We start from the raw sequence: 13,777 nt of genomic DNA on the forward strand, positions 1-13,777 counted from the left end.
AAAAAAACCATTCAATTGCATAGTGCATATAACGCTCTCCCAGGGGGGAGAGGGACAAACACATCATATCCGCCTGGATAAATAAGGCGGTATCAGGTAATAGAGCGACTGCTCAACACAATCAGGGAAAAACACATCCCTAGAGGTAGGTATGGGGAAAAAATGACCGGCCGAAAACTTGAAGGAGAGGTATAGAGAGTCACCTGCGGGTGAATATAAGGAGAAAAAACGTTCGAGAGTCAGGAGAGGCAAGATGAGAGTACTGATCTTGCAAAGGCCGAGTCCTTTAAGGCTTTATTGTCCAGTCTGTAGTGAGAAACAAACGTAAGAGGGTTTGACCAGATAGCCGCTTTACATATGGAGTCAAGCGGAATACCCCGAAGAAAGGCGGTCGAAGCCGAGAGGCCCCTAGTCGACCTCGGGCGGATGGATGGAGGAGGAGGTCGCTTGGCTAGTTCGTAGGCCAACTCAATGGCCTGAGCAATCCAGTGGGACAGTCTTTGGGAAGAAATGGGATTCCCCAACTTGTCCTGGGCATAAGCGACAAAGAGTCTTTGTGTCTTACGGATGTCTTTGGTACGGTCCCTGTAGAAGAGAAGTGCCCTTCGAACATCAAGAAGGTGCAGTTTTTGTTATAGAGGAGAGGAGGGGTTAGAGAAGAAAGCTGGTAGGACAATGTCTTGATTGAGGTGGAAAGCTGACACCACCTTAGGAAGAAAGGTAATGTCCGGGCGAAGAACAGCGCGGTCATGGTGAAAGCGTAGATAAGGCTCGTCGACCCTGAGAGCAGCAAGCTCGGATGGCCGTCGTGCCGACGTGATCGCCACTAGAAAGGCCAACTTCCAGGAGAGCAGACGGAGATCGGTCGAGGCAAGCGGTTCGAAGGGAGCCGAAGTGAGTTGAGAAAGTACGAGTTCGAGATTCCAACCCGGCGTAGGTGGTAGCGACGGCGGGCAGATGTTATTGTAGCCTCGGAGAAAGGTTTTGATCAAGTGATGAGAAAAGAGAGATGGCTGACCGTGGCGTTGAAACGACCAGGAAAGAGCTGCGAGATAGGCTTTAATAGAGGCGAGAGAGAGTTTCTTCTCGACGAGAGTCATCAGGAAGTCGAGGACCACCGATACCGAGGTCGGAAAGGTGTCGACGCCACGGGATCGAAGAAAAGCGTGAAAGCGAGAGAGTTTATATGAATAAGCCTTGGTAGTAGACGGCTTATGGGCTGCCCGAAGGACGTCTTGCAGGCTCTGCGGAAGGGAGGCTAGGTAAGAATCCTCCATGCAGTGAGATGAAGGGAAGGGAGGTCCGGGTGAAGAATTTTGCCGTCCTCCCTTGAGAGAAGGTGCGGCGAGGGAGGCAGAGGGCGAAACGTTCCTCTGGAGAGACGAAGAAGGGCCGGATACCACGGTTGGCGGGGCCAGGCCGGAGCTATGAGAATCGCTGTGACCGAGATCGAGAGAAGTCTTTCGAGGACTTTCGGTATGAGAGGAATCGGTGGAAAAAGATAAAGCATCTCCGCTGACCAGTCCAGCAGAAAGGCATCTCCCAGACAGCCGGGGAAGGAGTTCGGGGGAAGTCTCGCCCCGTAGCGGGGTAGCTGAGCGTTGTGGGGAGACGCGAAGAGATCCAGAGTAGGGCGTCCCCAGTGGAGGAACAGACCGTCGAGGATCTCGGGATCGAGCTTCCACTCGTGGGAGGAAGATGTCATCCTGCTGAGGGCATCTGCTAGGTCGTTTTGGGCGCCCGGCAGGTGGATTGCCGAGATCTGTACATCGTGGGCTATGCACCAAACCCAGAGACGGGAGGAGAGGAGCATCAGTTTCCTCGAACCCGTACCGCCCTGTTTGTTGATGTAGAATACTGCTACGAGGTTGTCCGATTGAATGAGAATGGACTTGTGACGGATGAGGCGGGAGAATGCTTTCAGGGCTTTGAGAATGGCGAGAAGCTCGAGAAAGTTTATGTGGTTGGCCCTCTCTGATGGTGTGATGACCCATGGGCCTTGTAGTCCTGCTCAGGACATTGTAATCCCTGATGAAGATGAGAACTTGGGTTTTTTACCTTCCCAGTCTGAACTGGATTCCTCTCAGCCAGATCTTTCCCAGGCAGATCTGGGAACCTTGCACCTGCAAGAAAGTTGTCTCCCAGAAGTATGTCAAACAACCCCAGAACCTACTTCTCCCGTGTTCTTGCGCCGGGAGTTTTGTAAACAACAGAGAAGTTTGGAATCAGCTTCGCGCAGGAGTGCGAGGATAGCAGCTAAGAATGTTGCCAATTAAGACTGTTTCTCGTGAGAATCTTTAAGGAGTTTAACATCTGGTCTCAGAGTTTAGCTTTCGTTTCTGATTCCCAGAGAACTGCTTCGGTGAGAAAGTTAGACTCTATATAGGTGTTTTGCCCGCGTAGTAACTTCGCGGAGTCAATTCGTCAGCCTACGGAGCGAGTTGTGTCTGGACAGCGCGCTCCGATTCAAGCCTCGCTCCTGATCAAGCCTTGCCTTGTTATCCAGCCTTCGCCTTGCTTCCCAGCCTTTGTTTACCTGCGGACCTTGCCTTGTTTCCCAGGATCAATCCTTGCCTTGTTTCACGGATTTTACCAAGTTATTCCACGGACCTTGTTCTTGTTCTTAGTTACCTTGTTCCACGTTCAAGCCTTGTTTCAAGTATCAAGTTATTTCCTAGCCTCGCTCAAGTTTTATGGACTAAAGGACCTTGTCATCTCCCCTCACTTTGCTTGGCAAAGTGAGTGTTTCGGTTATTGGATTACAACTTTGGACCTTAATATTTCTTATTTGACATTGCTTTTTTGGACTAATTCTGACCTTTCCTGAAAGGTCTAATCCTGGACTATTTTCTTCACTTGTTTTTATTAACTTTATATATTCCTTCAATAAAGATATTAGATAGATTCTGGCCTCGGTGTATGGTTATTGGTGCTCTGCAGCCTGGGTCGTGACAGTTTGACTCCGCCGCCCTAAGCACCAATTAACCTCGGCCAGAATGTCCACCGGAGCCGTACCTGGGCCGAGCGGCCAGCCGATTACCTACACCATCGACAAGGAAGAGGTGGATCGCATCCGCGACAGACTCAACGCCCAGGATGGAGAAATAAAGGGCTTGCGGGAGCGCGGAGTCCGCCTCCCGGCCATGGCGTTGCCCACCAAGTTTACTGGAGAAGCTTCTAAGGTTCATGTCTTCCGTCGCCAATGTCAAGCTTATCTAGAGGCCCGAGATGCCGAGTTTCCCCAAGAAGACATCAAAGTGGCGTGGGTTTACAGTCTTCTAGACGGGCCAGCGGCCAATTGGGCGACGGCACTGTACGATCAAGCCTCTCCACACCTAAGATCAGCGCAACACTTCTTGGACCACCTCAAGGAGACTTGGGGAATCGAGGACAATTTGGAGGCAGCCGGTCACAAACTCCGTCGCCTTTTCCAAGGAGACAGACCTATGTCTCAGTATATAGCCGAGTTCCGAGTGCTGGCCCACAACACCGGCTGGAACGATGTAGCCCTCAGAGGACAATTCCGGGAGGGTCTCAACATTGAAATGCTGGAAGAAATCTCCAAGGTGGACCCTCCCCAGACCCTCGAGGCACTCATTGACCAATGTTTACGGGCTGAAGTCATGATTGCCAACAGGAAACAGTGGGTTCGAGGCCAGGGCAGTAGAGCCGGGGCAAAACCCCCCGCTCCCGCCAGCGTTCAGCCACGACCAGTGTGGAGACCCCCACCGCCAACCCCATACCCCAGAGGAGGCGAGGAGGTGCCGATGCAGTTGGGCAATGTGCGTCCCAGACTTGATGCCGCCGAGAAGGCCCGTCGTCAACGCTTAAACCTCTGCTGGTACTGCGGGAACGGGGGCCACTTCGCCAGAGAGTGCCCAGCCAAAGGGAAGCCGGCCGCCCGTCTTGCGGCGGCGTCCTCCACGGAGACGAAGGCGTCTGAGCCGACTGGCACACAGCCGGCGGGGGAAGCCAACGACCGGGTGTAGAGGGGCTCGCCAACCCGGTCAAAAAATCCATCCAAGAGCCGCCAACCGGGGTCCTGTTCCTTCTCGTGGTCACTTTATGGTCAGCAAAAAGGGGACCCGTCATGATCCACGCTATGATAGACTCTGGAGCTACCAACAATTTCATCGATAGAGAGTATGCCGACTCTCTGGGATTACAATATCATGATTTCAAGAATGCCCGTGTGGTGCAAGCCATAGACGGCCGTCCCCTCAAGACGGGCCCCGTAAGTCAGTGGTCGGAACCCACCAGGATGTGGATAAGGGAACATATGGAAGAGATTTCCTTCTTTGTTACCGAGGTTCCCCATTTCCCTGTGATTTTGGGAATTCCATGGCTGACTCTCCACGACCCTAACATCTCTTGGTCCAACAGAGAACTGCAGTTTGCTTCACCGTACTGCCAAAACCATTGCCTCGTAGCCAAGGTATGCCATGCCACAGACACCGAGCCCATCATCACCTTGCCAAAGAAGTACTCCGAGTATTGGGATGTATTCAATGAGAAAGAAGCCGAAAAATTACCCCCACATAGACCTTATGACTGTGCCATTGACTTGGTGGAGGGGGCCCCGATTCCGCGAGGACATCTCTACTCCCTGACTGAACCAGAGCAAGAAGCTCTCAGGGAATTCCTAGAGACAAACCTTCGCAAGGGATTCATCAGACCCTCTCAATCCCCAGCCGCCTCCCCAGTGATGTTTGTGAAGAAGAAGTCAGGGGAACTACGCTTGGTGGTGGACTACAGAGCATTGAACAATATCACCAAGCGGAACAGCTATCCCCTGCCCTTAATCTCGGATCTACTGGATCGGCTTCGAGGAGCCAAGGTTTACACCAAGCTGGATCTTCGGGGGGCTTACAACTTAGTTCGCATCAGGGAAGGGGACGAGTGGAAGACCGCCTTCCAGACCAAATTCGGATTATTCGAGTCCCGAGTTATGAATTTCGGTTTATGCGGAGCTCCCGCAACGTTCCAGCATTTTGTCAATGACATTTTTCAGGACTATCTAGACAGGTTCTTGATAATCTACCTGGACGATTTTTTGGTGTTTTCTAGATCACAATCAGAACATGAGAACCACGTCAAAATGGTGTTACAACGATTGCGGGATCATGGACTTTATGCCAAGCTGGAAAAATGCGCCTTTGATCTACAAGAGGTAGATTTCCTTGGTTACCGCATCTCGCCTCTAGGGCTTTCCATGGATCCAGCCAAGGTTTCAGCAGTATTGGAATGGCGGGCGCCAACTAACAAGAAAGAGGTGCAGCGTTTCTTGGGGTTCGCGAACTATTACCGCAAGTTCATTCCAGATTTTGCCCGCTGGTCCGACCCCATCACTAGCTGCATCCGTGGAAAGCAGCCTTTCCGCTGGACTGATCAAGCAGAGAAAGGGTTCCAGCAACTAAAGAAACTATTCACCTCCCAGCCAATTCTACAGCACCCAAATCCTGGAACCCCTTTTGTTGTGCAAGCGGACGCCTCTGATGTGGCAATTGGGGCTGTACTCTTACAGCCGGTGGGAGATCACCTCCATCCCTGTGCCTTTTACTCTCGTCAACTAACCACACCAGAGAGAAATTACACCATTTGGGAAAAAGAACTACTGGCCATAAAGGCAGCCTTTGAAACTTGGAGACATTGGCTAGAAGGGGCCAAATTTCCCATTGAAGTCCACACTGATCATCGTAATCTAGAACATCTAAGAACTGCCCGTAAACTAAATCAGAGGCAGCAACGTTGGGCTTTATTCTTTGAACGTTTCAACTTCCAGATCCATTATGTGACCCTCAGCCCAAACCAAGCAAGCAGACGCCCTGTCACGTAAACCGGAATACGCTGCAGGACGCAAGGAGACCTTTGAATCCCAACTGCTACAACCCGAGAACTTTGCCACGCTCACGGTGGGGAACACCAAATCCATTCCCATTGGTTCAACTTCCCCTACTCCAGGACCCATCTGTGCTCAAGAAATCCGGGCTAGTCAGCAAGCAGATGCCTGGGCGCAGGACCAACTTCGCCAAGGTCTGCATTTTCCCTTTTCGCTTAAAGATGGACTGCTATGCTATAGAAATCATGTTTATATCCCACCCGGACCGGGCAGGGAGAAAGCGCTTCGTCTGTGTCATGACTGCAAACCAGCAGGGCATTTCGGACTATTTAAAACCATGCATCTGATCCTAAGGGATTTTTGGTGGCCCAAGATCCGCAAAGATGTGGAAAAATATGTCAACACCTGCCCAGTATGCCAGCGCTCCAAGATAAGAAGGGAGAAGCCCTCAGGGCTTCTGCATCCCCTTCCTACCCCATCTCGGCCATGGGAAATAATTTCTGCGGATTTCATCACTGACCTACCACCTTCCTGTGGATTCACCACGATCCTAGTGGTGGTGGACCTTTTCACCAAGTTAGCCCATTTCATTCCCTGTGAAGGTCTTCCCACGGCCAAAGAGACTGCAGATCTATTCCTTCAACATGTTTTCAGACTACATGGATTGCCCAAGAGTTTAGTCACAGACCGTGGATCTCAATTCACCTCTCGTTTTTGGAAGGCACTACAAAAACTATTGGGCATAGACTCTCGCTTATCTTCAGCTCATCATCCCCAAACAGATGGGCAAACGGAGCGCACCAATGCCACTTTGGAGCAGTATCTTCGCTGTTATGTAAACTATCAACAGGACAATTGGGCTTCTCTGTTACCACTGTCTGAGTTTGCCTACAACAATGGAGTTCAAGCTTCTACAAAAGAAACGCCGTTCTTTGCAAACTACGGCTTCCATCCACGTTTCTTCCCCCCTGTCATTGAAACTTCAGAAGTTCCCGCAGCAGAGGATTGGCTGCAGGAACTCACAGCGGTGCAACAACTTTTGCTCCAGCAACTGGACCAAGCCAAGGAGGACTATAAACGCCACGCTGACAAACATCGCCAGCCGGGCCCCGAAATCAAGGTAGGAGATCGGGTTTTCCTGTCCACTCGCTTTCTGCCCTCCCACCGCCCTTGCCGGAAGTTAGATGCCCGTTTCATTGGCCCCTATCCAGTGGTGGCGCAATTAAACCCCGTGACTTTCGAACTCCAACTTCCGCGTTCAATGCGCATTCACCCAGTGTTTCACCGTTCCCTGCTCCTTCCGGCGGATGGTGTGCGTCCTGATTCAGACCAACCGGCCCCCCCTCCTGTTTTGATGAATGGGGAGGAGGAGTTCGAGGTTGAGGACATTTTGGATTCTCGCTTTCATCGCCGCCGCCTACAATATCTCATTGACTGGGTGGGTTTTGGCCCTGAGGAACGCTCTTGGGAAGACGCCTCCACAGTCCATGCTCCTGATCTAACCCGCCGCTTTCATCAGACCTATCCCGCCAAGCCGCGACCTCGCGCCTCGGGGAGAGGGCCCCAGTTTGGGAGGGGCCTTGAGGAGGGGGATAGTGTGATGACCCATGGGCCTTGTAGTCCTGCTCAGGACATTGTAATCCCTGATGAAGATGAGAACTTGGGTTTTTTACCTTCCCAGTCTGAACTGGATTCCTCTCAGCCAGATCTTTCCCAGGCAGATCTGGGAACCTTGCACCTGCAAGAAAGTTGTCTCCCAGAAGTATGTCAAACAACCCCAGAACCTACTTCTCCCGTGTTCTTGCGCCGGGAGTTTTGTAAACAACAGAGAAGTTTGGAATCAGCTTCGCGCAGGAGTGCGAGGATAGCAGCTAAGAATGTTGCCAATTAAGACTGTTTCTCGTGAGAATCTTTAAGGAGTTTAACATCTGGTCTCAGAGTTTAGCTTTCGTTTCTGATTCCCAGAGAACTGCTTCGGTGAGAAAGTTAGACTCTATATAGGTGTTTTGCCCGCGTAGTAACTTCGCGGAGTCAATTCGTCAGCCTACGGAGCGAGTTGTGTCTGGACAGCGCGCTCCGATTCAAGCCTCGCTCCTGATCAAGCCTTGCCTTGTTATCCAGCCTTCGCCTTGCTTCCCAGCCTTTGTTTACCTGCGGACCTTGCCTTGTTTCCCAGGATCAATCCTTGCCTTGTTTCACGGATTTTACCAAGTTATTCCACGGACCTTGTTCTTGTTCTTAGTTACCTTGTTCCACGTTCAAGCCTTGTTTCAAGTATCAAGTTATTTCCTAGCCTCGCTCAAGTTTTATGGACTAAAGGACCTTGTCATCTCCCCTCACTTTGCTTGGCAAAGTGAGTGTTTCGGTTATTGGATTACAACTTTGGACCTTAATATTTCTTATTTGACATTGCTTTTTTGGACTAATTCTGACCTTTCCTGAAAGGTCTAATCCTGGACTATTTTCTTCACTTGTTTTTATTAACTTTATATATTCCTTCAATAAAGATATTAGATAGATTCTGGCCTCGGTGTATGGTTATTGGTGCTCTGCAGCCTGGGTCGTGACAGATGGGGACCAAAGATCTTGAACCGTTAGACCGTTCATGTGGGCTCCCCAAGCGTAAGTGGAGGAGTCCGTGGTTATGGTTAGCGACGGCGGGGCTGGATGAAATGGGAGGCCCCTGCACACGTTTTGGTGAGACGTCCACCAGGAGAGGGACCAGCGGACGAACATCGGTATCGACAGGTATCTGGAGTTGTGGTGGTAGGACGGCTTGAAAGTGTCTATAAACCACCTTTGTAGGACCCGAAGGCGCAGCCTGGCAAACGGGGTCGTGAGGACCGTGGAGGCCATGTGGCCCAGAAGGACTTGGATGGCACGGGCTTTGACTCTCCGGGCAGATCGACAAAGGGCGATGTGGTGGCGGAGAGCTAGGAATCTGTCGAGCGGAAGTGAAACAGTCTCCGTGACGGAGTCGAAGAGGGCCCCGATGAACCGGATTCGGGTCGACGGGGAGAGATTTGACTTCTCGGAGTTGAGTTGGAGGCCGAGAGATTTTAGAAGACGCAGCGTGAAGGAGACGTGGTTTTTGAGAAGAACCGGATCTGGCCCGACGAGAAGCCAATCGTCCAGATAAGGAAAGACCGTGATGCCATGTAGCCTTAGGTGGGCCGCTACGGTGGCGACGACCTTGGTAAAGACCCTCGGGGCCGTAACGAGCCCGAAGGGTAAAACGGTAAATTGGTAGGTTTGGTTGAGCACTTTGAAACAGAGGAAGCGTCTGTGCGCCTCCCGTATCGCCACGTGGAAGTAGGCGTCTCGTAAGTCTATGGAGGCAAAGTAGTCTCCCCGCTGCAGCATCGGGAGGATAGAGGCAATAGAGACCATCCTGAATTTGGAAGGGCGAATGAATATATTGAGGGCCCTTAAGTCCAGAATGGGGCGTAGCCCGCCTCCTCTCTTCGGGACTGTAAAGTATCTGGAGAAAAAACTTAAAGGGTCCAGTTCGGGAGGGGAGGGACGGATGGCGCCCTTGGCTAGTAACGCCTCGACTTCGGCCAGTATCTCTGGGGAAGGAGTTGAGTGGAGAATGCGACCTGTAGGTGGGAGGTCCGCGAACTCTAAGGCGTAGCCGTCTTGGACAATGCGAAGAACCCATGCATCTGAAGTAATAGAGTCCCAGTGATTGTAGAAGGGGGCTAGGCGGTCTGCAAAGGCGCCGGAGGGTCGAGGCAGCGTGGGCTCTGCATCGGTAGCGGGCGAGGAGTCTTGGCAGGGGTTGGCGTCAGGTACGCCGGTTAGCCTGCGGAGGAGCGGGGGTGGTTCGACCGCGTTGCTTTTGCGGATGAGGTCCCCGACGAGGTTGGTGATGGGTTTGATTATTCGAGCCCGATGGCCGCCTGAAAGAGTGGTGTCTGAAAGATTGCGGCGGGAAGCGGCGGGAGCGGTGCGGGAACCAGCGGGTGCGCTGAGGTTGCGGTTGGTCGCCACATTTAGACGCAAGAATTTTAAAGTCATGATTAGACTTGAGTTTGTCATCGGTACCGGAGTTAAATAGTCCGAGCGCGTCAAAGGGAAGGTCTTCAATGACCTGTCTGGAAGATGAGGAGAGGCCCGAAGACCTGAGCCAGGCGTGGCGGCGGATGGATATCGCGTGGGCAATCATCTTGCCCGCAGTATCACCTGTATGCTTCGCCATTTGTATTTGGTGGTGAGCAAGCGAGTCTGCTTCCTGTTGGAGGGTAGTGAGGACGGAGCGGTCTTCGTCCGACATCTTAGCGAAGAAGGGCTGTGCCTTCTCCCAGATAATCTGCTGGTAGGCACCCATGCAGGCTCCATAGTTCGCCATGCGGCAAAGCAAAAGGGCTCCGGAGTAAAGTTTTCGACCCACGGCGTCGAAGCGCTTCCCCTCTCTGTCGGCCGGAGTGTTCGACTGACGACCTGAGGATTGAGAGGCCTTAACGACCAGGGAGTTGGGGTCGGGGTGGTGTTTGAGCCATTCCAAGGTATCATCGTCGGTACGGTACCAAGTCTCGATCCTCTTCGAGGTCGGAGGAATGGAGGAAGGGGTTTTCCAGGAGGCCTGGATAACGTCCAAGAGATAAGGCAGAAAAGGGAGTAGCGTGGCCGGCGGAGCTTGGGCCTGTACCCTTTTGAAAACTGGATCAGACACTGCTTTGGAAGTCTGCTTGATCTCCAAACCCAGGGCGTCGGCCATTCTGACCATTTGATCAGAGAAAGCACGAATATTGTCAGTAGGAGAAGGCGGGTCCGCCTCATACGCGTCGTGGGGAGGAGAGAGGTCGAGACCGAGAGAGACCACCGAGGCCGAGAGGACAGAGTCTGGGCGGTCAACATCAACATCTTCCTCCTCAGCCCCTTGGGGGGACTGAGGGGGAGAAGAAAGCACAGTCTCGGGAGGAGGCATGGCCTCACGGGAAGAGAGGGTCGGGAGCCGAGGATCCTTGGAGGCTGAGGCCTGAGCTGCTCGAGCCAGGCGAGCCGTTTGTCTGCCACGCTCCGGTGTCGAGGTGGGAGGGAAAAGCTGTTGGCGCGACGAGTGAGGCGGCGCAAGGGGCTCCGGCAGCGGCACCCTGACCACCGTTTGGGTAGAGTGGTGGGGTGAGTCCTGCAGCTCCCCGTCAGACAGGGGGTGCAATGGAGATTGAGAAACATCTCTAGGCCTCTGTGCTGGTACAATTGGAGAGGATCTTCTCGAGGAGGTTGCCGAGGAAGATGGCTGGCCTCTCCTTGAGGAGGCCGAGGAAGAGGAGCGCTGAGTCAGCCGTTTCTTTGTCGGCGGTTGTTTGGATGCAACCCTCAAGGACTTGCCAGGTGTGGGAGGAACCACAGCTGAGTCAGATTGCGCTCGACGAGACTCCTCGTGAGCCCTCTTAAAGGCTATCTTGATAGCAGAGGAGGACGGAGGGGAGCCGATACGCGAACGGATCGAGGTCACCGAAGCCAAAGAGCTCGACGTCGAGGAAGGCCCCACCTTTCCGGAGCGGGTCGATACGGTAGCCGTCGTCACCGTACACGGTGGCTTGACCGGCTTAGCGGCCCTGGAGGTTTTGGACGCTCTGGACGAGACCGAGGAGGCTTTAGCTGACGGAGGCTTAGCTGGCGGCGCCGACATGGCTCTTAAAGCTGAAGACGACGACGCACCCGACGTCGACGGGGCCGGTTCTGGCGCGAGAGATTTCTCGTAAAGTGCCGCTCTAAGCCTAGCGGCTCTGTTCTTTCTGGCCTGAGCTGTGAGAGCTAGGCAGAAACGGCAGGTACTGACCACATGAGCCTCGCCAAGACAGAAGAGGCACTTGGCGTGGCCGTCCGAGTCAGGAATCTTAGCAGCACACTGCGTGCAACGCTTGAAGCGAGTAGTAGACATACGAAGAGTCCGAAGTGAACCTTGCGGCGGAAAAAAAGGAACTGGGGAGCGCGCGCCTGGGGCTGCCTTATATGCCCCTTGGGAAGGGGGGCGTGGTTACCGCCAAAATTTGAACTTCAGCTTGGAAGAGTTTCCGTTGGAACCTGCGCAGGCGCAGCTTCTCCATTAGTGTGCATTCACAGAGTACACGAAGAAAAAACACCCACTTAAATTAATTACTATGGCACAGTAATGAGATTCTCTAAAGAGCAGAACAGATGCATGCATTAAACAAAATCCTTATCTCAGAATGAATCAGTTTGAAGTCCAGTGGTAGAGCCAGAATCTTCAGAGGTACTGAAGACGGCACATAAGGGCAAACATTCCCAATGAAAATCGTTGTGCTTCCTCTAAATTTAATGAAGCAAAATTATTCACCTAGTACTTTATTAAAGCACTCCCAGGGCTAGAAAATGCTATCACTATACAACATATTATGATTGTCCTTAAGAGAATAGCCACCTCTATATAGAAGCCAAAGTGCTTGTTGAAAAGTTCAAACAACATTATACTAAATTTCTTCCTTTTGGGTGAAGAGCTTAGAATTAATTAGATATCTGAACCTTTAATCTTCTTCTCACACCATTGTATATCCCTAGCTTCATTTTCCTGACTGATGAAATGCCCGCAATGTGCCACATCCCATTTGATCTTGGAAGCAATGCAGGATTAGTCCTGACTAGTACTTAGACGGGAGACCACCAACAAATACTAGGAACTATACAAATTGGCAAACCACCTCTGGTTATCCCTTGCCATGAGAATTGACAAGAAGACACGTACATACACATACTTTATGCTAAAGATAGAGCAATCTCTTTTTTCCTGCTTAACAATGTGACCATTGATTTGTATGGGAACTGGCTAAAGGGGAAGCACATGGAAATAAAACAAGAGGTAATATAAACAAACAAACAAATGCACAGGAAAATCATTTATAATGCCAAGACTTACCTGGGTAATATCTTGCCAGGCCAGTTGCACTGCCAAAAACTTGCCAAAGTAAGGATTGATCCTCCTCTCTATTCTTTTTGAAAACTTCATCTAAGGCACCTGTCCAGTTCAATTCATTCAATACTATTGTAGCTGCAAAAAATAAAAACAACACACAATTAATTTGGTATTACAAAGCCACCGTTGTATATGTGATACACTCTATACTGGTGGTTCCCAGCCTTTGGGCCTCCAGGCATTTTGGACTTCAATTCCCAGAAATCCCAGACAGCTTGCCAGCTGTTAGGAACCGTGGGAGCAGAGCTCTCTTTTATTCTTCATATTCCCTTTCTTGGAATTTTCAGTGAGGTCTAGTTCAATTGTCTTCAAGACAGTATAAAGGCTTTCATTTTGCTCCAAGAAATATGTGTGTGTGTGTGTGTGTGTGAGAGAGAGAGAGAGAGAGAGAGAGAGAGAGAGAGAGAGAGAGAGAGAGCGAGCCACGGCCATAGCCAGAAAATAAATTGGGGTGGGGGGTTGAAATTGTTAGTTTTGCGAATCATGAAGAATAGTTCTATAACGCAAAATAATTTAGAAACCAGGCTCCATTGATAAACTTCAGTGGACACGCAAGACAGATAAACTTCAATGGACACTCATGGGGATTTGGTTAACCAGTTAAAATTCATTAGTAAACCAGGTTTTTTTAAAACCTGAAAGTTTTCAGGGGGGGTTGAACCCCTACCCCCCCCCCCTTGGATACAGACCTCGAGAGAACTATTATACTGCCTAAAGCAGTGGTGAGAAGGTAGCAATGCCAATTTACCCCTGCTATAGTTGAATTATAGCTGTGGCGTGGACTGGTCCATGAGGTCACGAAGAGTCGAAAACGACTGAACGAGTAAAGAAGAAGAAGATAGTTGAATTAGGCCCCCTGGTGGCACAGTGGATTAAACCGCTGAGCTGCTGAACTTGCTGATTGAAAAGTTAGCGGTTCGAATCCAGGGAGCAGGGTGAGCTCCCGCTGTTAGGCTCAGCTTATGCCAACCTAGCCATTCGAAAACTTGCAAATGTGA

General features: G+C 51.3%; 1 protein-coding gene across 5 annotated transcripts in view; it reads right to left on the bottom strand.

Annotated features, from left to right (window-relative positions):
- The window catches only part of cacna2d1 (calcium voltage-gated channel auxiliary subunit alpha2delta 1), a 574,720-nt gene that overhangs the window by 171,928 nt on the left and 389,015 nt on the right, over positions 1 to 13,777 (bottom strand). For all 5 annotated transcript variants that reach the window (XM_008111505.3, XM_008111506.3, XM_062981743.1 and 2 more), the window contains one exon: positions 12,723 to 12,854. In XM_008111505.3, coding sequence (XP_008109712.1) covers positions 12,723 to 12,854 — 132 coding nt within the window. The remainder of the gene's footprint in view (positions 1 to 12,722; positions 12,855 to 13,777) is intronic.

Source organism: Anolis carolinensis, chromosome 5 (genome assembly GCF_035594765.1).
Source record: "Anolis carolinensis isolate JA03-04 chromosome 5, rAnoCar3.1.pri, whole genome shotgun sequence".
Lineage (NCBI taxonomy): Eukaryota > Metazoa > Chordata > Lepidosauria > Squamata > Dactyloidae > Anolis > Anolis carolinensis.